General features: G+C 50.4%; 2 protein-coding genes across 2 annotated transcripts in view; both read left to right on the plus strand.

The window, feature by feature from the left end:
• Positions 1-7,821: 7,821 nt before the first annotated feature.
• Positions 7,822-12,206, plus strand: PDX1 (pancreatic and duodenal homeobox 1). The gene is made up of 2 exons (XM_030882126.2): positions 7,822-8,233; positions 11,761-12,206. The coding sequence occupies exons 1-2, from the start codon at positions 7,822-7,824 to the stop codon at positions 12,204-12,206; spliced, it is 858 nt and encodes a 285-aa protein (XP_030737986.2).
• Positions 12,207-13,610: 1,404 nt separating this feature from the next.
• The window catches only part of LOC138842419 (putative uncharacterized protein ENSP00000383309), a 28,653-nt gene continuing 17,496 nt past the window's right edge, over positions 13,611-24,767 (plus strand). Inside the window, exons 1-3 of the mRNA XM_070044113.1 lie at positions 13,611-13,688; positions 15,318-15,451; positions 15,609-15,849. Of these exons, the coding sequence (XP_069900214.1) occupies positions 13,611-13,688; positions 15,318-15,451; positions 15,609-15,849 (453 nt within the window). The remainder of the gene's footprint in view (positions 13,689-15,317; positions 15,452-15,608; positions 15,850-24,767) is intronic.

A 24,767-nucleotide genomic window follows, 5' to 3' on the forward strand; every position in this document is an offset into this window, starting at 1 on the left:
ACAAGTTAATGGTACTGCCTGGAGATGGATCAATTTGTTTCGGTTTTATTGTCTCCCTTTATTTGCCCTTATATGTCAGCTGCTGTGGCTGGAAATGCCCAGCTCAACCTCTCTGAGCCCACGCTGGAGCCACATTAACACCCCGAGGAGAGTCCCACTGTTTCTAAAGAGCTCAGTGGTACATGAAAAGATGCTCAACATCACTAATCATTAGAGAAGTGCAGATCAAAACTACAATGAGGTATCACCACACACGGGTCAGAACGGCCATCATCAAAAAGTCTACAAACAATAAATGCTGGAGAGGGTGTGGAGAAAAAGGAACCCTGTTGCACTGTTGGTGGGAATGTAAATTGATACAGCCACTGTGGAGAACAGTATGGAGGTTCCTTAAAAAACTAAAAATAGAATTATCATATGACCCAGCAATCCCACTACTGGGCATATACTCAGAGAAAACCATAACTCAAAAAGACACATGCACCCCAATGTTCATTGCGGCACTATTTACAATAGCCAGGTCATGGAAGCAACCTAAATGCCCACTGATAGACGAGTGGATAAAGAAGATGTGGTACATATATACAATGGAATATTACCCAGCCATAAAAAGGAACGAAATGGGGTCATTTCTAGAGGCGTGGGGACCTAAAGACTGTCATACACAGTGAAGTAAGTCAGAAAGAGAAAAATACATATCGTATATTAACGCATATACGTGGAATCAAGAAAGATGGTACAGATGAACCTGTTTGCAAGGCAGAAATAGAAACACAGTCATAGAGAACAAACGTATGGACACCAAGGGGGGAAAGGCGGGTGGGATGAACTGGGAGATTGGGATTGACATATATACACTATTACGTATAAAATAGGTAACTTAGGAGAACCTTCTGTATAGCACAGGGATCTCCACTTCACTTCGCTGTACAGTGGAAACTAACACAACATTGTGAAACAGCTATGCTCCAATAAATATCCATTTTTTTAAAAAACGTTATGTGAGGGCTTCCCTGGTGGCGCAGTGGTTGAGAGTCCGCCTGCCGATGCAGGGGACACGGGTTCGTGCCCCGGTCCGGGAATATCCCACATGCCGCGGAGCAGTTAGGCCCGTGAGCCATGGCCGCTGAGCCTGAGCGTCTGGAGCCTGTGCTCCGCAACGGGAGAGGCCGCAACAGTGAGAGGCCCACGTACCACAAAAAAAACAAACAAACAAACAAAAAAAAACCTTACGTGAAATATATGTAAATTCCCATTTATCTCTTGAGATTTGGTGAATTTCTTAAGAATAAATTCTTCTGAAATGAAAAAATAATAAAGAGCTCAGTGGGAGAAAACACGATAATAAAGTAAGATCATGCTGATTCTTTCTCTTTAGTCACGTAGCGAAAGAATGGATGCGTAAGAGAGAAGGGGAAATCTGCAAAGATGTTTGGGATTTGCATGTGTGTTTTCCATGCAGAGTTTCAAATCACATGCTTTGGGCATGTTTCCATGCACTTCCTCACTTTAACCTCACAACAATCTCAGGACATAGAGGTATATTTTAGTTTGAATGTGCTTCATGCTCGTTCTTTAAGAGTATCTATGAGCCTCCATAGAGCAAATAAATTATAGTTTAAGTGTTTGTTGTTGTTCTCAATTCATAGTGTGCATGAGAATGACCTTGGGTGTATTTGTTTTTATTTTTTTTATTTTTTTTTGGCTGCGTCGGGTCTTCGTTGCTGCGCGTGCGCTTTTCTCTAGTTGCGGCGAGAGGGGGGCTACTCTTCGTTGTGGTGCGCGGGTTTCTCATTGCGGTGGCTTCTCTTGCTGCGGAGCACGGGCTCTAGACCCACGGGCTTCAGTAGTTGTGGCACGCGGGCTCAGTACTTGTGGCTCGCGGGCTCTAGAGCGCAGGCTCAGTAGTTGTGGCGCACGGGCTTAGTTGCTCCGCGGCATGTGGGATCTTCCCGGACCAGGGCTCGAACCCGTGACCCCTGCATTGGCAGGCGGATTCTTAACCACTGCGCCACCAGGGAAGCCCTTGGGTGTATTCAAAGTGCAGAATCCCAAGTCCCACGCCACCCCCCATATGATTATTCAGTTGGTCTGGGATTGGGCTCAGAAATCACATGTTATAAGCAACCCGGTGATTTTGACACATACGGTTCGTGAATCACATTTCCAGCAACACTAGGAACCCTTGTGATTTCATTGATTGGTAGGAGTCTGTACCTTTGTGGGATTTGCCTAAACGTAATGTGTTGCAATATCTAACTGGATAAAATAAATGTATTCAAATGCAGCTTATCTCTGCACGAGGATACACTAAGCCACATCTACCATAGGAAGAATTACCAAGGGGAAAACTCAATGGGGTTGAGACCACAGTCAAAAAACGAGCCTTTACTTGAAACTCTGCAAGAGAAGGCATGGAGCCACCACAGAAAACCAAGGGTGAGGGTCTCAGCACGGCCGTTCTGAGTTTGGAGCTGCCTCTCCCACTTCAATCCCCATAGGTTGCTAAGTTTAACACTCTCGTATGGGTCTTAGATTTGGGGGACACGCGGAGGAAACACTTTGACAAGGGTGTTTCTACACCCTCACAAAGAAGACCAGGGTGGCAATGACCACCCTTGTGACCTGGAAGAGGCAGGAATGGAGCAGGATTCCAGCCCTGCTTCAGCCGGGACAGTAGAATCCTCCTCTCCTGAGCCATATGAGGGTTTCCTCTGAGTCTGTGATGACAGCTTCCTCTCCAACCTGGAAATGGAAGAACCACGGGAAGTGCAGTGGGAAGGGTCTCTGGCTACCAGACGGGCTTATATGCTGCATTCCTCACCTATGCGGGGGGCAGGGAGGTCATCCCAGTAAGGATGTGATTGGCTCAGGTCTTTCTTTTGGGCTTTCCTGGATGTAGAGAAGAAGCCCCGGATCTCCCCACCCCTGTTCCTCTCTGTGTGGTGTGGTCAGGGCTGGCTGGAGAGGGTGCTACCTGGCCCTCCCCTCCTCTATCCCCTTTAAGCAGGGCCCCAATTTGGGGGCATATTCCCCTAAAACATAGGCATATATCCACCCAGTGCTTCCTCAGTGTTCCTGAATATTCCTGTCCAGGCCTACCTGTCTGAGAATGTCCTTAGACATGGGCTTATGGTAAGAGCTCTGTGGCTCTTTGGGCTACAGCAATTACCAATAGTTAAATGCTTGTAGGTGCATTAAAAGCAATGCCAGGGAAGCAAGGAAAAGATGACCATTTACCGAGTGCCTATGAAGTGTCTCATTGAAATATCACAAAAATAATAAAAAAATATTTCTTGAGTGCTACAATATAGCAAGATAGTATGATGTCATGGCCAAGAGAATAGATTCTAAAACCAGACCTCCTCAGCTTGGATCTAGGCTCTGCCACTTACTGGCTGTGTGATTCCACAGCCAGTAACACCTCTATGCCTCAGTTTCCTCCACAGTCAAATGGGATAATAGTACCCACCTCCTGGGACTTCAGTGAGGACTGACGTACGTAAAATACTTGCAACGGTATCTGGCGCCACGTGTTTGCTGTTATTATTACTCTATGCGATGGGCATATTACATGGAGCAGTACCTTTGGTTTCATTTTACAAATAAGGACAGAGCGCTTTCAGGGACTTATATAACTTGCCACGGGACACAGCTTGAGCAGGGCAGATTTGGAACACAGGTATATGCAACTCCTAAGACCTTTCCATCATATACCAAAGCCAAAACAAATTTCTACTACTGAATTTGTGTCATCAAAGTCATAGCAGACAGGTACATTAAGAGCTATATAGGTGTTTGATCAATAAATTGAAAATACTCCTCCTTCAAACCACTAAGCCACGTGAAATGCAGAACGGCTCAGGAAGGCAGCTGGAGTGACCAGAAAGTGTGGGTCAAGGCTTCTTTGGGCTCCAGCAGGAACCTGGAGGTAAGGAAAGGCTCCCAGGAGAACAAAAGATTAGTCAGGAATCGGTGATGGGAGGGGCGGTGGAGGGCTAAGAAAGGAAACCTCAATGGAAGCAAGAAGCTGGTTATCCAGGACTAAGATGAGAAGGGAAATGACAAGGCCTGGGGTTTCTAGAGACTGCATATCTAGATGACAGGGCACAGATGGGAGCCTGGGTGAGGGCCGGGGATGAGCCCAGAGCTGCAAGGGCAGCCACAGGGATGCTGGAGGAGGCGGGAGCTTAGACCCTTTGGAGTCTGGACTTCCGTTCCCACTTTTCCTTTCAGCTGCAAAGTAAACTGAGGGCCTCAGAAGGATTAAACAAAAACAGGAGGAAAGGGCTAGTGGCGGGGTGGGGGGGGGAGAAGCACTAAGCCCAGTCCTGGGGTGCAGCCCCCCATGGGCCCCTTCCACTCTTCTTTCACCATAAAGAGAGCCAGTAAGTTAGAGAACAGACAATTGTCCAATTAAATTAGATTTTTAGGCTGCATTTATCTATATGATGGGGGTGCTGAATTACCTGGAAAATAATTTCAACTCTCCACTTAATTTTGCTCAATTATTTTGTCCTAGGAATCAATGGAAAGTCTTTGACTCAAAGTCTGAGGTCCTTTTTCCTGAACAAATTAGGTTTTCCTTGGCCTCTCTCAGACCTGGGTACCAGACTCTGAGGAAATCCTGGAGTAAGAAAGATGACTACCCTGGGGGGACTAAAGACCGGGTAATCTACCAAAATTCGAAGTACATGATGGAAGGAGTATTCTCATTCCACACATCACGTCGTTAGCTTTAGTGCTTCAACTCAGGGTATAATTTAATTTTTATTTTTAACAGCAAATTAATTATAAAGGACACCCTCTAATAAATTCCACACAAATGCATCACAAACACAGCCTCAGAGTTAAGTGATGTTCACATATTGTTTCCTCTTTACACTGGAATACAATGGCTTAAAAATTCTCATCGCCAAGCCAAATTCAGCCCTTGGCGTGCTTGTGAAACCACCGAGGAAGACTCAGCCACTGACCGAGAACAAGGTAACCTGTGTTCTCCAGGGCCAAGCCTCGCCTCGGGAAGGGAAGGGGGAAGCGGGCAGGCGAGGACCTCCAATATCAGCGAGGGCCATCAGGACGTCCTGCTAATAAACGACTTTTTCACTGTCCACACTATAATTGGTTTACAGCCTTTTTTGTTTATTTATCCATAAGAGCTGCTGTTAAATGGCTCGAGAAGGCTCTCGCCTAATGGCTCAGTATCGCTCCCGGGCCTGTGCGAGGCGAGAGGGGCGCAGGCGTCGGCGGGGATTCAGAGCGGAAATGCATTTCACCTGTAATGGACTTGGCGCTTTTATGATACCCTGAGCTATATCCACAGAAGAAACACAACACACGACCTTGCTCGGTGGCGGGTACATGTACGTACATTACAATTAGCCAATCCAAAAATCCCCCTACCTTCTTCCCACCTAATAAGAACAATAACAAGCGGCTGTTCGGCCGTGGTTTCCTGGGTCACTTTTTTGGGCAGCCAGCCTCAGAAAATGCTCACTGTGAGGGTGGGGAGGCCTGGGTGGGACATCTCCAGCCCACACCCCCTCGCCCCCCGCGTGTTGTCGTGGTTCAGCCCGGGGTTCCCGGATTTTGCCAGCGCGCGCGGGGGGCGGATTTGCTTTCTGCTGAGTGCCTCTTTTCTTTCTGCAGGGCCGAGCAAAAATATTAAATGGGAGCAAATGAAGCATCGAAATGGAGACCAATTTACAGAAATGTGCAATTAGACGAGAAGTGCAAAGTAAACACTCTGGATCTGGGGGGAGGGGCGGGCGAGGCCGCAGCAGCGGAGGGGGAGGAGGGGGCTGCTGGAGCGCCCTAGTAGAGGGACCGCCGAGGAGGCGAGCGAGAGCAAGAGAAGAGAGAGAGGGGGAGGGGAAAGGTGGCCGATCTTTGTCCCAAGCGGTGCTGCCGCCCGCTCATAACCACGTCGCCAAGTCAACCCGCGGCGACTCGGCAGATTATCTCCGAGGGTCAACACGCCGCGGCCCGGCAACCCCCCTCCAGCCCTGCCCTCCTGATCGATGTGGTCGCTCGCGGCCGGTGATAGCGGGTCCTCCGCGGACGCCGCGAACAATGGACTCATTGACGCGGGCGCGGAGAGATTAGGTGCGCGGGTCCCACGGCCTTTCGCTCCCTGGCCCCCTCGGACTGCAGGTGGCCCTTTTCCCTGAAGAAATCGCCGGAACTACCCCCGCTGCCCGGCCGCTCTCAGCCTGCCCTTTGGCGAGAGCCACGCTCCGACGATCCCCCGGAGCTGCGCGCGTCCCCACCATCGCGGGGACCACTCGGTGCCCAGCGCTCATCCCAACACAGATGTTGACACGGCACCAGCACCTCACAAGAGAAGGAATCTGTAGAGAAGTCCAGATTCCCAACTAGCTTTTGCTTTTTAATGAAAACGAGGCGTATTTCAGGGTAGCGCACTCAATCCGTATGCATTCGTATATTTCCACCACGAGGAAACATATTAAATCTACCTCGTAAAGGACTGGATGTAGTTTGCAGTTTAGGAAAGTCAGTGCAGTGATTTCCTCTTGCTGGTTCCTTGTGGTTCACGCTCCCTCTTGCCCAGGCTTTTCTGCAGTGGTGTCCAGTTTTTCTAAAACCCTCGTGGCGGTTCGAGGAATGTGGTCACTTCGGCAGGACGCCTAAGGCGAACCGGTCGGCGGCGTTGATCCTGCCTGGGTCCGAGGCTATGTGCCAACGCGACCCGGAGATAGTCCGTCTGCACCACTGGATCTCTATTCAGTGAGGACCCCAGAGGGCCCAGAAGTTACCGAATCGGTGGGAGCCAAACACTGACATTGTCATAAAAACGCTGCGCTTTTCTTTCTTTTCTGAACGCTCCTCTCCCAGGCCTGCCTTGTTTCAGTCGGACGCGGGAATCGATGTTCTGCAGCTGACGGACTCCGGCCAGGTCTCGGGATCCGTGAGGAGCCATCTAGGATCTGGAAACCGGGGGCCAAGCCCCTGCCCCCGCCTCCGAGACACAAGAGGGGACGCTACTTCTTTTCCCCCTTGCCACTGTAGGAACCTGCATTCTGAGCTGGCCAAATGAACCCCAATTTCCCAAAATCAAAAATTAATAATGCCTTTCCGTTTTAAAAATTTAGAAGCCACTGTGAATGCTTCTGAAGTTATAGTTTACACTCCAGAAATCCCCGGAGCACAGCCACAGGCAAAAACATACTGCGAATCCTGGATCTTTATGTGCCAGTTCACTGACATCACTCGTGGTTGTGTACAAGTTTCATAAATAAAATAGAACCAACTGCTTCCGACCTGTAGAGCTGGGGTCCGCAAAATATTTTGACCGTATTCCCTGACAATTTTTTAAAAGTCTGTGTACAACCGCAACAGATGTATATTTATAAATTATACCAATGAACTAATATGTATATTATCAAACGTACAAGGAAAATAGACTGTTTAACGTATGAGGAAAATATGTTTCTATAAGTGAACAGAAAGTCTAGTAATTTCATTCGTGCCCCACTTTGGCGAGTACTGCCAACTGCACATACAGGTGTAGTAAACTCGGCTGAAAGAGAAAACTGAAACGTTCAGGCGCTCGTGGGTACCTGGGCCCGGCTTCTTAAGGCAGCCAGCCAGGCCAATAATGGCCTCAGGCAGAGCCACGTGGGGCACAGCGGAGCCTATGGCGCGGCGGCCGCCCGCCCGTCCCGCCGGCACCGGGTCACCTCTCCGAGCGGTGCCGAGCTGTCAGAGCTGCAGGGGTGCCTCCGGGAGTGGGAGCGCCGCACAGCTCCAAGTCCCTGGCTCCAGCCCCCTTCTCCCGGTCCGCAAGGCCGGGCGGCAGCCATGAATGGCGAGGAGCAGTACTACGCGGCCACGCAGCTGTACAAGGACCCTTGCGCGTTCCAGCGGGGCCCGGCGCCAGAGTTCAGCGCCAGCCCCCCTGCGTGCCTGTACATGGGCCGCCAGCCCCCGCCGCTGCCGCCGCCGCCGCCTCCATTCCCGGGCGCCCTGAGCGCGCTGGAGCAGGGCAGCCCTCCGGACATCTCCCCGTACGAGGTGCCCCCGCTTGCCGACGACCCCGCGGTGGCGCACCTCCACCACCACCTCCCGGCTCAGCTCGCGCTCCCCCGCCCGCCGGCCGGGCCCTTCCCGGATGGAGCTGAGCCGGGCGCCCTGGAGGAGCCCTGCCGCGTCCAGCTGCCTTTCCCGTGGATGAAGTCTACCAAGGCTCACGCGTGGAAAGGCCAGTGGGCAGGTAAGCCTGGCTCCCGCCCGCTTTGTCCTCACCCGGTCTCCACCCGGCTGCCCCTACCTCCAAGCGCTTCCCAGGACTCTCTCCCAGTTTGCGTCCCCAGACCCTATGGATAACCTAGAGTCGGACTAAAGCATACAGGGAGCTAACCAGGCCATTTTGCAAAGAAGCGCTTTTCTGGTCCAACTTGGAGCGTCTTTCCCACTCAGCTCTCTTCCTGGCAGCCTAAAGTCCTTCCTTCCCTGTCCGCTGAACTCCAGGAGCCCGCGCTCTCCCTGCGAGCCTAGGGCTGGCCGAGCTCAAGGCCTCGTACCCTCCAATCCTCCCCCAGGTGGGGGTCCGCCCGCCCAGGACTCCCGGGAGGGCGCGCCGAGGGAGCCGAGCAGGGCTCTGGGATGCTCCCGGCCCGGCCGGAGCGCGCCTTCGGAGCCCCGGGCCCCTTCTCGCCTTGAGCACCGCCCCCAACCCCCGCGGGCGGCTCCAGTAAAGAAAGCCAGGCCGTCTCAGGGGCACTAAGTAGGTGCAGAAAAGCAGAGAAGGAAAGCCGTACCCAAGCGTGCAAGGTGTCCAGCGGCCGGGGCTGGGGGTCACCGCAGGGCCGAGGACTGGTCGCTCACCCTCGAAACCGAGCAGCTGGGAGAGGCGTCTGCGATGCTCATTCACTTTTGAACCAACGGAAGTGTTTGACGGGCTCTCCCCGCGCTGCGTCCCTGCCAGTCAGTTCGAGGAAGGAGATGCCCTCTGGCACAGGCGAAACAGGGAGCCCCAGGCGCCGGCCTGTAACGGAAGGTCTTCCCGGCCCAGAGCCGGCGGCGATCTCTGGCGCGGCCTGTGCGGCCGCCACACAATCTTATCGCTTCCGTGCCGAAGCCACTTCTAGTCACACCTGCACTGCAAATAGTGGACTTTTCTTTTCCTTCCAACTAACAGTCGGGAGTCAGGGGAAAGAGGCTGGAGGTGCCCGCGCCCCCCGCCCCGGGAATCCTCGGCCCCCGCCTGCCGAGTCTGGCTAGCCTGCCCAACTCTGCCCCTTGCGCAGCCAAGACGGGCTTGGGGAGATCCGGGCTCATCCCCGGGGCTCGCCTCTCCCCACTTTCTCGCGAAGGCTGTGTGGGGACCGGGCAGGTCCTGAGGCAGAACAGGGTCCAAACTCGGCCGCGATCTTCCCCACCGGTGGCGAAACCCCGCACGACCCTTCCTCAGCCCACGCGGCCGCGGCCAAAGGCCTCGGAGCCTTGGCAAATGCGGGATTCTTGGGAGGCGGGAGGACGGCGTCCCCGGGCCGTGGGCGCGGGACTCCCAGTCCGTAGTCTCCTGCCAGGAGCTGCCTCCCGCCCGGGCCCCCTTCCCACGGCGCGCTGGGGGCTGGGGGCGCGCATTTCTCGAATCCCCGGCCCTCCTCGCGGCCTCCCCAGGAAGAATGCGAGGGAGGACCCGAAAAAGCCTTTCTGCGGTGGGGTAACTTCCCACCTCCCGGGGGTGTTACAGCTGCTCAGGTGGAGCTTGGGCTCGGGCGGACCGAAAGAGCCGGAAAGGAAAACCCGAAGGAAAATCGGCAGCCTTGCCGGGGCATGGGGTAGCTCTGGAAGGGTGACTTCCTCGGGCTGGAGGGTCGCGGTCGGAGGGGCCTTTGCCTGCGCCCTCTGACCCACTGCAGGCTCAGCCCGCCGGGGGCTGGGGGGCGGGAGGCGCCCTCCGGGCAGCTGCTTGCACGATGCTGCTGCAGCCAGGGCCGTCCTCCCCGGAAGCTCTGGAAGGAACCAAACTTCAAGGGTCTGGGAGCTCGCCTGCCCGCTCCTACTGGGGTTTCACACCCCTGGAGAGAAAGAAGTGACCAAAGGGCCTTTATACGTAGATCGGATATGCATACTACTAACAACAGGAACTTCCAAAACCCTCGCCCTAAGAAATGAACGGCGGCTGCCTTGCTGGCGGGCTTGCCCCTAAACGCCTCCCCCTGCGCCTTGGAGAACAGTGCAGGCTGGGGGTCCTGACGTCTTCCCAACAGCCTCCATCCTACGCCTTCACCCCCTGCCAACTCATCCTAGGCACAGCACCCCTGGGCTAGTGGGCCTTGCGCAGCCTCTCAGAGAGCTTTGGGGAGGCTGCCGAAAAAGGGCCAAAGCCCCGCGAGGTTGTGGGTTGAATTTATGAACTTCAGAGGACCTTTTCAGATGTTCTTTTAAGGCTCCCTCGTTTCTCTCCCAAGCCAAGGAAGGCTTGGAAGTGTTCAGACTCCGAGAGACGCCCCCAGCAAGCAGGACTCTGCTGACTCGGACCGGAGCCTCTGCCTTGGCTTCTGGGCACCTCCTTTTGGCCTGGGGGGAAACCCCTGGTGGCTTGTATTCTAGAAACACACACACTAGCTTTTCAACTCTAGTTGCAGGAGAAATGTCACATACCTCTGCCCTACGTACACGCCGATTTAGGACTCTTCCCTGTGTTTCGCTGGAACTCACCGCCCCAGAGTCCACAGCCTGGGCGTAGTCGGCATGTCACCCAGAAAGGAAAAGATCAGGGCCTGGAGGCGCACAGCCACAAACACCGGGTGAGCGGTGCTAATCTACCAGGCCGGGCCTGGCTGTCGCTTCCGCACCACCCGGGCTCGGGGCTCCTCTACCCTGCCAGGCTCTCAGCTCCCCAGTGGGGGATCCGGCCCCGAGGCTCCCCTCCCTAGCCTCCCCTCCTGCCTTGGCCAGTATTTGGGGCCCAGGACACAGAGGCTGGGGTTGACCTTCTCCGGGGCTCAGAATGGTTTCTCCCTTCTCGTCCAGGGCAGGTGCCCAGCCGAGGTTAGAATGACAATTATAGAGAATTTACCAGTTCTTGAGTTGGGGCTGACTACAGTATAACTTGATAGAGAGATAGTATATGGTCAGATATGACAATATATGTCATAACCTCGGGAATTTTATTAGCTCAAGGTTTTTCAAACTGAAGGTTGCACCCATTAGTCGGTCGTGAAATCCATTTACTGGGTTGAAACCTTGTTTTTAATGAAACAGTAAACAATAGGAGAAATTAGATAGCATCATAGGTGGTAAAGTTTGGTTTAAGGTCCTAAATTTTTTTGTGTGGCAGTTACACATATCAGTGTGTGAACTGGGTGATGATTTGAAATGTATTTGTTACTGTGGGTCATCGTCAGAAAGGTTTTTTTTAAGTACTGTATTAAAGACATTTTTTTTGCCTTGGTAGAATCCAGTCGGTTTAGATATCTGTTATGTGCATTTTAATCAGCACCAACCCAAACAGCGGTTAAGTGAACCAACATTCTAGAACCACTCGTTGATAGAGCCACGGAGAGAACCCATGCAGCTTTGACCTCCAAGAAAAGGCAAACCGTACTAGGGAAGGGCTGCGTGCCCCAGACTGGGCTCTCGGATAGAGGGCCTGAGCTCGGTGGCCGGAGCGGCTGGGAAGGGGTCAGGGCTCCTAGGATTGGGGCAAAAGGGTTGGACTGCACGGGTGGGGACAGGCAGGAGAAGCCAGGGATCAGGGACCACATTCACGTGCTGTGTCGCCCGCAGGTGGTGCCTACGCAGCGGAGCCAGAGGAGAACAAGCGGACGCGCACCGCTTACACTCGCGCGCAGCTGCTGGAGCTGGAGAAGGAATTCCTGTTCAACAAATACATCTCCAGGCCGCGCCGGGTGGAGCTGGCCGTCATGCTGAACTTGACAGAGAGACACATCAAGATCTGGTTCCAAAACCGCCGAATGAAGTGGAAAAAGGAGGAGGACAAGAAGCGCAGCGGCGGGACCGTGGCCGCGGGCGGTAGGGACGCGGAGCCCGAGCAGGACTGCGCGGTGACCTCGGGCGAGGAGCTGCTGGCGCTGCCGCCCCCGCCGCCCCCCGGGGGTGCTGTGCCGCCCGCGGTCCCCGCCGCCGCCCGGGAGGGCCGCCTGCCGCCTGGCCTTAGCGCGTCGCCTCAGCCTTCCAGTGTGGCGCCTCTGCGACCGCAAGAATCTCGGTGAGAGATGGGGCTCCTCCCTGCCCGGTGGCATCGGCCACCCGCAAAGGAGGGAGGCGCGGACCCAGGACCCCGGGTGTGACCACTGGTCCAGGCCGTTCGCTGGGGCAGGAGCTGGGCGGCCCACCCCAGACTGGAGGGGAGAGCCCGGGCTGTGAGGCGCCTAGTGCCAACTGGGGCGCGGTGGGGAGACGTTGGCCCACCTTCTGGAAGGAGAAGAGACGTTTTCTGAAATATCTGGGGCCTCTTTGGGTGATACTGTTGGACTGGCAACGTCTGTGCTGCCGTGCAGGTACCATCACTCCAGAACCGTGGACCTCTTTAGAGAAGCCGGCTCTTCAAAAGACAACAGAAACTATACAAACTGGAACCGTCCCCAACACAGCAGGCAAACTGGATGGAGCGCCTCAACCTGCCCGGGGAACAGAGCCATTTTTACTCCAGCCTCTGCCTTAACGTTTAGAAATAACTGAAAGGAAACATGTGAAGTTTCAAAGACCTAGTGAAATCAATGCCCACGGAACAGAATAATTCCTCCTTCTCCTCTTCTTTTTTAATCCTTTTAGCAGAACCACATCCTTCACCAGTACACATCCTTCAGCCTCCACCTCTTTCCTCTGAAGAAAAGAATGTCTTGCAAGCGTGGCTGGGTGGTGGCAGGGCTGGGGCACAGGGGCAGCGACAGCATCGCTGTACACCCCTTTGTGCCCAAACTCCCAGAGACGGCAAGGGGAGATGGGCCTGGAGCGAAGGTTTGGGGGAAGAAAGACGGCCCCTGAGCAATCACTACACTGAAGATATCTGGAGCTTTCTATTCCAGATGGGGATCTGGTTCCTGATCTCAGGGCAGGGAAGACTGTGTGGGGACAATCAGGGTGGCCTGACCCACCTTGGAAACTATCCACAGGGTATGACTTCCTCATCCTTAGAGATGATGAAAATGTATGTGGTTGGGGAATTTCAGGCAAGATGGTTATTTTTATTTAAAGTTTTAAAATTACCTAACAGTTCTTTGCAAACAGGTCTGTGGTTTCCAGGTCAGTTGCTTGTTTCAGGGTCTGGGCCTCGTGTTCAGATGATGTTTGTGGAAAACGTTTAATAAATACAGATAACGTGGAAAGAGAAGAAAATTGATTCCGCTTGCTTTGTATCAAACCCTTCTTGCAGTGCAATGATTCCAATTCATTTAAAAAATTAAAGCAGCATTTTTTTTTTTTTTGGCACTAACCAGGGAAAACCCGGTTAGGCACCACGTTTGGGTTTTAGGTTGGGAAAGCGTATCAGCAGGTGGATTTTCAGGTGTTTTGTTTTGTTTCATTGTAAATTTAGGAGCCACCTCTGAAAATGAATTAATTTCTTAGGCAGTAGAGCCCATAGGCATGGGGTTTCGGAGTGTGGCAGGCTGTCGATGAATAAGTGCAGAGCCAGAGATGCCACCCGGCCCCGCACCGAGGGGGACAGAGAAACGCCCAAAGCGGCCGTCCAGGCGAGGCGTTTTTCGGGGGCTCCTCCGAAGGAAGTGTTGCTCTGGATGAGTTTCCACCCCTGGAGCCTGAGGGCCAAGAGTGTCTTGTGTTAGGGGAACACAGGCCCCGACGTAGTGGGCTTCCAACCTCCGGGCCACCCTGCTCCTCCCCGCGGCCCTTGGACGGGCAGCACAGCCCCAGTGCACGCCTGAAGGCGCCTCCCCAGCGTTTCCACCGGTTCCGAGACAACGGCTCACTCCCAAGAGTCGCCGCTATTATTTTCGTTTGCAAAGAGATGCAGGGTTTGTTTTTGCTTTGTTGGTGGTTTTTGTTTCTGCTTTTTGGGTTTTATTGTTATTGTTTTTTTGTGCGTGTGCGGTTTTCTTGAGAGAGAGAGAGAAATCGAGTCATAACGCCCCTCCGAATAAAAGAAGGTTCTGTGGATCAGAAAGGAGAACTTCCTCATCAGTGAGACGTCTCACAGGCTGTGAGCCCCTGCAGCCTCTCCACACCCGCCTGGGCTCTGGAGTCTAGCAAGACTACATTCAGACCTCGGGTCCCTCAAATACCAGCCGTGACCCTGATAAAATTACTCCACTTCCCCCTGCCTCGCTTTTCTCATCCGTAAAGTGAAAGCGGATACCTCCTCATAGAGTTGTGAGGTTTAAACCAAAGAATACATGTAAAGCGCTGAATTCAGTATCTAGAAAGTAGTTATCCCTCCACAAATATTGGTTGTTTTATTATCATCATCATTTTCGGAAGCAGCTGGGGAATCGCAGCTGCAGAGACTTCCCGAGTCTCCTGCAGCCCCTCTCCTTTGACAAACCTCCTCTTGTTCATATAACCACTGATCTTTACTGAGCGCGTCCTAGTTTTAACGCCGCCCTTCCTCATAAATAGACTGCCCACAGCATCCTTCACCAGGAGAGGCTGTCCTCATCTGACACCAGGGAAGCTGATGCTGTGGGGTGGAGGGAGGACCTACCTGCTGGAGCTCGGCCGCCCGGTTGCTGGAGGTGCGGTGGCTTGTCCTCTGAGGCCAAGGAGGTCTTCAGGGCTCCACGCGGAAGCCGCCGCCCTCTCCGAGGCTCCGGGCCCAACCGCGCGCCGCGGCCTCCCCGCTGGGGGTTCCAGGGTTCGCCAACCCGAGGAGAAGAGGCGCGGGCCGCCTGGGGCCGGGCTCGGCGGCGGAGGGCGCGGTCTGACTCCGGCCGGCGTGCGGCTCTGCCGCTCTGCTGGGCTGGGGCTCCGGCCGCCGGGGCTGGTGCCTCCGCGCAGAAGAGGCCCGGCTTTCGGTCCCCCCAACCCTTAACTACGCGGGCCCTGGAACAAACCCCTGAATTCTGTGTTTCCCCTTCCATAAAATGGGCTCAGCACAAGGACGAAATGAGATGATGTCCTTCAAGTTTATTACCGGGCCTGGCGCACAGTCGCCAGGGCACGTGGTGGCGGCGGCGAAGTGTAGTTGCCATTAGAGGCCGGTCTCCCAGGGAGACCAAGGGAGGCAGCGGAGAGCGGAGCCCGGCACGCCAGATGCGCCCGTAAGACAGGAAGGAGGGCGACCGAGCTCGGGCCGCAGCCACGCGGGGCCTCACCCGAAGCGGGACGGAGCGCGTAGTCCCTACTCCTCCGGCCACTGGGTCCAGGTCAGGCCCCACCGGGCGACCCGCGTGCGGCTGGACGTGCGCGTCTCCGAGTCTGAGCGGCCACCCTCGGCCGACGGGGCGCTGGGGCGCTCGGACCTGCCAGCCGAGCCCACGCACGCGGCCCAGACTCTCGCGTGAGGAGTCCTGAACAGTGAGACCTCCCTGGAGCCCGAAACAAATCAGCCAGCCCGGCCTCTTTCGGCCACTCAAGCTACCGCCGGGTGCCGGAACCCGAGGTGACTGTGGTACCCACCTCCGCTGTGGGGCTGCCAGCCTCCCTCTGCTCCTCAGGCACGGCGCGCTCCTCCGCCTCAGTGAACAGACGCACACCGCGAACGCCCGGGAAAGCGGCCTCGGCGCGGAGGGAGACGGGGTTTCGGCCAACGCAGAGCGCAGCCGCTGCGAGCGCGCGTCGGCCCGAGCGCCGCAGCATCCGCGGCTCGCCGTCCGCGCCTCCACGTCCGCCACTCTCCAAAGGGCATCCCCGCTGGACCATGAACCCCACCGTTCCTCCCGGAATCTTCCATCCGCGGTGAGGTACGATCGTGGAGCGCCGCCGGGCGCCGATGGCGCGCGCAGACCAGGCGGCTGCAGCACTGTCCGGGCTCAGCCCACGACTGTAGTCCCGGGCTCCGGAAGATCCCGCGCGGGCGCCGCAAGATCCCGCGCGGGCTCCGCGCCACACACACACACATCCAACACCAGGAGCCACGGGGAGCCGGCGCCGGGGTCGAGGACCCGGGCCTCCTCGTGCACAGCGTCGGGTCTCATGGTGTCCGCAACAGTGCCCGACAAAGTCCCCCTTTCTTTCGCGATAAAGTCCTTCCTGTAGTTTTGCTTACGGTTACTCGAAGACGTTCTCACCTTAAAAGCCAAACTCATACCACGCAATAACAACATCTGAGTTGGTGGTGATTTCAGGTCCTGCCTATTGTTTTCAACGGGTTTGGCATCTGCAATTCACTTGCCCCTTTCGATCCGGGACTGGCGCCAGAATGCATCCAGCAAGGTTTACTGGGCTCTTGCTCTCTGTGCCGACACGTCTGGAAGCCGCCCTTGCCTGGTCGTCCCAATCGGAGATTGGACTGATTATCGGTGAATTGATCAGAGTCCATAGGAGTCACTCAGGTTCCCCAAATTTCTCCTTTTGAACCACAAAGGCTGCTTTGATTTCTCAGATTAATCTTGGCCCTGCGTCCAGGGCCGACCCTCTCTCCACATCCTCTCCTTCAACTAGTTCCGTTCAATGCATTTAAGTTTGAATGAAATCTAAGTATGGCATTGCCCTTTCAAGTCGGTGAAGTCTGCCTGTTCTTCCATTCCCATTCTCTTCCTCCTTCTCTTTCTCCCCAGATCTGGGTTTCTATGTAGGTGTGGGTGTGTCTTAGGGTGAGTCTATCTTCGTGTGTCTGGTTTTGTTTGTTGGCCTGTGTGCATTTTGTGTGCATGTGTTTAGGGTATGTCTTATGTGGACTGCAGTGGTGACAAAGATCAGGGTGTAGGTAGGAACCACGGACACCTTACTATATACTCTTTTTATTTCCCCGCCCAGCGCAGCCATCTCCCAAGGGCCTGATGACATTGCTGCTGACAAAAACTGTCCACTCAGGTAACTGTCTCAATTCTCTGTGTTGACACAGTGTTTGCAGGCAGGAAAAGCTGTCTTTAGAAGAACACAAGTTGGAACTTTGGTAGAAGCTGGCTGATTGCTGAAGTATTGCACGATTGCATAAGGAATTAAAATTTTTTTTCTAAGAAAAAAGTTCACAACTGAGGTCTTTCATACTTCAACAGCATCACCTAGAAACCCTCCTGAAAATCAAGTACTTAGAAGGGTCAGAAGAGGGAAGTTCTGGGTTAACACTAAATCAAATTTTACTCACAGCCATTCTGACAAGCTAGATGGGGGAGCAATAAACCTAATGGGAAGCCGAGGCAGGGCCACAGGAAGCAGAAAGGCTTCCCTGAAAAAGAACTGGGGGTGACGGAGCCACTCAGCTGGCAGCCAGCCTTCAGGAAATTGCTACATGTGGACAGCTTGTAGCAGCTTGTGGACAGCTGTGGGGAAAGGATCTGCGGGTGACTCGGAGTAGGAAGAAGAGGTGAAGCTCTACAAATAGTAGCTACCGGTAGCTGTTTAGAGAGTGAAGGTGACGGATACAGGTGTTTTAGGCTACCTAGTGATTACCTGCCAATGCCAGGTTCCCATATTAAAGTATGCTACATTTATATATCATGAGATAGAATGGACAATAAAATTTTATTCCTTTTTAACTAAAATTATTTTTCTCTATAAGTGAAATGCTATGGCTTTTGAAAGCATAGATAGCTCTAGCCTTAAGCAATATTTTATAATTCACTTTCAAGTTGAATTGTTTAGTCTTTCCCTAAACACAGAACATATAAACACCTTAAATATTTGCTGTTTCATCAGCATACAGTCAAGATTCTTGTCTGCATTATAGAATACACTGAACTCTCACATCTAGTCATCATTACACATACAAAATTGTAAGTGTTTTTGCTGTAATTTGTATCATTTGAATAAATTCTAATATTTTCCTGAATTCTCAATTAGTCTTATGTCCAAGGTAATGAGAATTTGAAAAATCATTTCTCCTACTTATACATGCTCTAAAAAATTCAGAAGTTTCACACATCTGGATATGTCTGGATATTGCCAATTTGAAATTGCTATATTACCTGGAACTATTTCCACTTCAGTAGTTCTAGAAACACAATAAAATGTACAAAATAATCTCCAAGATTTAAAAACAAATTGAAAATACTGTACAATTGAATTTATTGCAATAAATAAATGCAAGGTTTATTTTAATTTAATGTTGAAAGTCTAATTTTCTCGACCAGAAGTACAGATTATTTCTCCTCTAGATGAGGAGACACACAAACACGCAGACTTTGTAAAGCACAAGCCAACTTTCATGTCGCCTGTTGTCCTGAGATCCAGTGGAGAAGAGAGGGGAGGATCGCTGGACAAATACAGAAATTAACAGTGCTGGCTCTCAGCGCTCTGGGAAGGGTTTAACTTCCCCTTCTGCATCCACTATTTATGGCTCTTCTGAACAAGGGCAAATAACTTAATCCCTCTGAGTCTGTCTACTCGCCTGTGAATTACCGGTAATGCGATCTCATGTGATTGAGTAAGGGTTAAATACAATCATGTATGTAAGAGCGCATACACGGGTGGGTGGGGCGGTTCCTCCAGAAACTGAGGTCTTTCTCATCTCGCTAGAGCAAGGACAGCACTTCGCGCAGAAGACCTCAGAGCTGACAACAAGTGACACAAAAGGAATGTGTGCCCTTTTGTCTGGGTCCTCAGATCCTCCCTCTGATGGGCGTAGCTAGGTATTGTCCTGGATCTTCACAAGAGAGTGTCTGGGCTGAAAAACCACATTGGTGCTGACCAAGCAGGAGCAAAAATAAACTACTAACTCTGTCAAATAAAGAGGCAAAACCAGTCATGCTGAAGTTACAGTTCAGACAGCACTGATGCCCCAATTCAACTAGCTTTATATGAAAGGTAGACATGTTTGAACTAATTTAGGGATTGTCTGTTGACCAAAGATAGAAAGTCTCTTTACAAAGTGGAATTTGTTTAGGGGTCCATAGGCTCCCCCAAATAGGTGAATGTCCCAGACCTCCTTAATAAGTCATTTCCTTAGATGCTACTGTGTGGTTAGGTTTGGCTGTGACTACTGGAAACCCCAAATAGCAGAGGCTGAAGAGTGAAGTTAATTTCTCTCCTACACAGAAGTCTGGAGGCAGGTGATTCAGGACTGGAATATTGCTGCAGAATTGCCTGGGGCCCAGGTTACTTTGACTTCCCTTTCTGCTACCCCTAAATTAGCCCCTCATTTCACGGTCCCATAGGGCACTCCAGCTATGACACCCACTTTCTAAGCAGCAGGAGGGAAGAAACAAAGGAAGAAGGGTAGGCCCCTATGGTGGGTGGAATATTGATCCCTGAAAGATGTCTACCTCGTAATCCCTTGAACCTGTGGGTATGTTCTGTTATAGGACAAAAATGACTTTACAGATGTAGTTAAGTTGGGGACCTTAACTTAACTTAATCCTGGATTATCTGGTGGGCCCAATCTAATCATACAAACGCTTAAGAGCAGAAAATTTTCTCCAGCCGGAATCCAAGAGCTCAGCAGAAGGAAAAGTCAGAGAGATTCTGTGTGTGAGAGGATTCCAGGTGCCATTACTGGCTCTGGGATGCAGGACCCACGTGTCAGGACTGGAGAGAGGCCTCCAGGAGCTAAGGGATGCCTCCAGGTGACAGTTGGCAAGGAAATGGTGACCTCAGTCCTACAACCACAGGACCTGGATTCTGCCAGCAACCCAAGTTCTTCCCAGAGCCTCCCTAGCAGAGCTCAGCTGGCCAGCAACTTGATTTTGACCTTGTGAAACCCAGAGCAGGTAAACCTGCTGAGCCAAAGGGGCGCTCTTGACCTGCAGAAACTGAGCGAGCATACATTTTTGTTATTCTGTGCTGCTGTGTAGGAATTTGTCTTTGCAGCAATAGAAAATGAATACCATCCCCTTTTCTTGAATGACACTTCAAGGAAGTGACACCACACCTGCTTACACTTCATGAACAGTACTTAGTTACATGAAAACTCGTGGTTGCGTGGCAGGTTGGAAAGTGTAGTCTTTATTCTGGATGGTCGTTTGTCTAATTAAAAATGGGAGAGGTTTCTTTTTCTTTTTTAATTTAAAAAGGGACTTCCCTGGTGGTGCAGTGATTAAGACTGAGCTTCCAATGCAGGGGGCCCGGATTCAATCCCTGGTCAAGGAACTAGATCCCACATGCATGCTGCAACTAAGAGTTCACATGCCACAACTAAGGAGCCAGCAAGCCGCAACTAAGGAAGCCCGCAAGCCACAACTAAGGATCCCAAGTGCCACAGCTAAGGAGCTGGCAAGAGCCGCAACTAAGGAGCCCGCGAGCTGCAACTAAGACCTGGTGCAACCAAATAAATAAATAAAATATATTTTAAAAAAAAACACCATTCTTTAAAAATTGTTTTTTAATTAAAAAAATAAATAAATAGATGCAAAAATCCTCAACAAAATACTAGCAAACAGAATCCAACAGCACATTAAAAGGATCATACACCATGATCAAGTGGGGTTTATCCCTGGAATGCAAGAATTCTTCAGTATACGCAAATCAATCAATGTGATAAACGATATTAACAAATTGAAGGAGAAAAACCATATGATCATCTCAATAGATGCAGAAAAAGCTTTTGACAAAATTCAACACCAATTTATGATAAAACCCTCTATTTATGAAAGTAGGCATAGAGGGAACTTACCTCAGCATAACAAAGGCCATATATAATGAACCCACAGCCAACATCATTCTCAATGGTGAAAAACTGAAACCATTTCCACTAAGATCAGGAACAAGACAAGGTCGCCCACTCTCACCACTGTTATTCAAAATAGTTTTGGAAGTTTTAGCCACAGCAATCAGAGAAGAAAAAGAAATAAAAGGAATCCAAATTGGAAAAGAAGAAGTAAAACTGTCACTGTTTGCAGATGACATGATACTATACATAGAGAATCCTAAAGAGCCTACCAGAAAACTACTAGAGCTAATCAATGAATTTAGTGAAGTAGCAGGATACAAAATTAATGCACAGAAATCTCTTGCATTCCTATACACTAATGATGAAAAATCTGAAAGAGAAATTAAGGAAACACTCCCATTTACCATTGCAACAAAAAGAATAAAATACCTAGGAATAAACCTACCTAGGGAGAAAAAAGACCTGTATGCAGAAAACTATAAGACACTGGTGAAAGAAATTAAAGATGATACCAACAGATGGAGAGACATACCATGTTCTTGGATTGGAAGAATCAACGTTGTGAAAATGACTATACCACCCAAAGCAATCTACAGATTCAATGCAATCCCTATCAAATTACCAGTGGCATTTTTTACAGAACCAGAACAAAAAATCTTAAAATTTGTATGGAGACACAAAAGACCCCAAATAGCCAAAGCAGTCTTGAGGGAAAAAAACGGAGCTGGAGGAATCAGGCTCCCTGACTTCAGACTATACTACAAAGCTACAGTAATCAAGACAATATTGGTACTGGCACAAAAACAGAAACATAGATCAATGGAACAGGATAGAAAGCCCAAAGATAAATCCCTGCACCTATGGTCAACTAATCTATGACAAAGGAGGCAAGGATATACAATGGAGAAAAGACAGTCTCTTCAATAACTGGTGCTGGGAAAACTGGACAGCTACATGTGAAAGAATGAAATTAGAACACTCCCTAACACCATACACAAAAATAAACTCAAAATGGATTAGACACCTAAATATAAGACTGGACACTATAAAACTCTTAGAGGAAAACATAGGAAGAACACTCTTTGACGTAAATCACAGCAAAATCTTTTTTGATCCACCTCCTAGAGAAATGGAAATAAAAACAAAACTAAACAAATGAGACCTAATGAAACTTAAAAGCTTTTGCAAAGCAAAGGAAACTACAAACAAGATGAAAAGACAACTCTCAGAATGGGAGAAAATATTTGCAAATGAATCAACGGACAATGGATTAATCTCCAAAATATATAAACAGCACATGCAGCTCGATATTAAAAAAACAAACAACCCAATCCAAAAATGGGCAGAAGACCTAAACAGACATTTCTCCAAAGAGGACATACAAATGGCCAAGAAGCACATGAAAAGCTGCTCAACATCACTAATTATTAGAGAAATGCAGATCAAAACTACAGTGAGGTATCACCTCACACTAGTTAGAATGGCATCATCAGAAAATGTACAAACAACAAATGCTGGAGAGGGTGCGGAGAAAAGGGAACCCTCTTGCACTGTTGGTGGGAATGTAAATTGATACAGCCACTATGGAGAACAGCATGGAGGTTCCTTAAAAAAACTAAAAACAGAATTACCATATGACCCAGCGATCCCACTACTGGGCATATACCCAGAGAAAAACATAATTCAAAAAGACACATGCAGGCTTCCCTGGTGGTGCAGTGGTTGAGAGTCCGCCTGCCAATGCAGGGGACACGGGTTCGTGCCCCAGTCTGGAAAGATCCCACATGCCGCGGAGCGGCTGGGCCCGTGAGCCATGGCCGCTGAGCCTGCGCGTCCAGAGCCTGTGCTCCGCAACAGGAGAGGCCACAACAATGAGAGGCCCGTGTACCAAACACACACACACACACACACACACACACACACACATGCATCCCAATGTTCATTGCAGCACTATTTACAATAGCCAGGTCATGGAAGCAACCTAAATGCCCATCGACAGACGAATGGATATATACAATGGAATATTACTCAGCCATAAAAAGGAACGAAACTGGGTCATTTGTAGAGACGTGGATGAATCTAGAGACTGTCATACAGAGTGAAGTAAGTCAGAAAGAGAAAAACAAATATCGTATATTAACGCATATATGCGGAACCTAGAAAAAATGGTACAGATGAACCCGTTTGCAGGGCAGAAACTGAGACACAGATGTAGAGAACAAACGTATGGACACCAAGGGGGGAAAGTGGCAGGAGGGGAGTGATGAATTGGGAGATTGGGATTGACCTATATATACTAATATGTATAAAATGGATAACTAATAAGAACCTGCTGTATAAAAAAATAAATACAATAAAATTCAAAAAAATTTTTGTAATTAAAAAAATAAATAAAATAATAACTAAAAAAATGTTTTTAATGGGAGGGAACAGCATTAAAGGAGGAAGGGTAGAATGGATACTGGGGACAGCTAGCTGTCTCCACCACTGTTACCAAGAGTCTGCATTTAAAATTTTTTCCTCATAATTTGGTGCCTTCTGCAAAAGGCACAGATGAAAACAATACTCATTATTGTGTTTTTGTTTTTGTGGTACGCGGGCCTCTCACTGTTGTGGCCTCTTCCGTTGCGGAGCACAGGCTCCGGACGCTCAGGCTCAGTGGCCATGGCTCACGGGCCTAGCCGCTCTGCGGCATGTGGGATCTTCCCAGACCGGGGCACGAACCCATGTCCCCTGCATCGGCAGGCAGACTCTCAACCACTGCGCCAGCAGGGAAGCCCAATACTCATTATTATACATAGCCCACTTGTGGAACCCATGTGCTGGGATTTAGTGCAAGAAGGAAGTTTGTTCGGACAAATGTGCATGCTTACTTTCATCAGACAGTGAACACTGTACAAGGTATTGTTTGCCTTGCCTGCTCGAAAGCTCGAAACTAAACTCAACCGTGTCTCTCAGCCTGGCAAAGCAGATTGAGGAAGCCTGAGATTTTCCATCAGAAAAAGTTGGCTTCCATTTCTGCGTTCACCATTCATCACTCTTCTGAACTACATGGCAAATGACTTTGTATCTTTACGTCTGTTTTCTCATTGGTAAATTGGGGGAAATACCCATCTCACAGGATTGTTGTGAGGGTTAAATAATGTATGTGAAAAGTACTTTTTGGTATGGAAATGACCGTCAATGTTATATGTCCTTATAAAACATTGTATCTCTTCTTCCTCTAAATCAACATTTTTAAAAGAGGAGGTTGCAACGTATTAGCCATTGATAATGTCAGTGTCATGGGTTGTTATCAGAATTTTTTTAATTAAATAAAATAAAATAGAAAATATAAGAGTGCATTATGGAGCTTCCCTGGTGGCACAGTGGTTAAGAATCCGCCTGCCAATGCAAGGGACACAGGTTCGAGCCCTGGCCCGGGAAGATCCCACATGCCGCGGGTCAACTAAGCCCGTGCGCCACAACTACTGAGCCTGCACTCTAGAGCCCTCAAGCCACAACTGCTGAGCCCACGTGCCACAACTACTGAAGCCTGTGTGCCTAGAGCCCGTGCTCCTCAACAAGAGAAGCCCGCGCACGGCAACGAAGAGTAGCCCCCTCTCACCGCAACTAGAGAAAGCCCGCACGCAGCAACGAAGACCCAACACATCCAAAATATAAATAAGTAAATTTATAAAAAAATAAAATAGAAAATATAAGAGTGCATTATGCATAGTGAGGATAAGGATTGCTTCATGAAACTTTTTCAGTTATGTATGTATATGTCTAATAAATCATAATATAAAATATATTTCTACCTTGATTGCCATACAAAGTTTGGAAAACACTGTTCTGAATTGGTGTTTGGTGTTTCTTTCTTATCTCTTTTAAGCCCTTTTTTTTTTAATGTCCTATTAAGTATGTGCCTGTATTGGAAAGTGACTCAAATTCTCTTTGGAGGGAGACAGTTGGGCTAAAAATGAAAGAGAAGGGAGAGCAGGGCGGTGGGGTAGAACTCATGTCAAATATTTTTCACTCCAGATACAGTGGTTAAGCTCTTACTTCTAGTCGTCAGACCCACCCTTCCGTACTCTGCCTAGTGATGCAGGAGCTGAGTCGACACAGG

The sequence above is a fragment of the Globicephala melas genome, chromosome 18, assembly GCF_963455315.2.
Source record: "Globicephala melas chromosome 18, mGloMel1.2, whole genome shotgun sequence".
NCBI classification, from domain to species: Eukaryota; Metazoa; Chordata; class Mammalia; order Artiodactyla; family Delphinidae; genus Globicephala; species Globicephala melas.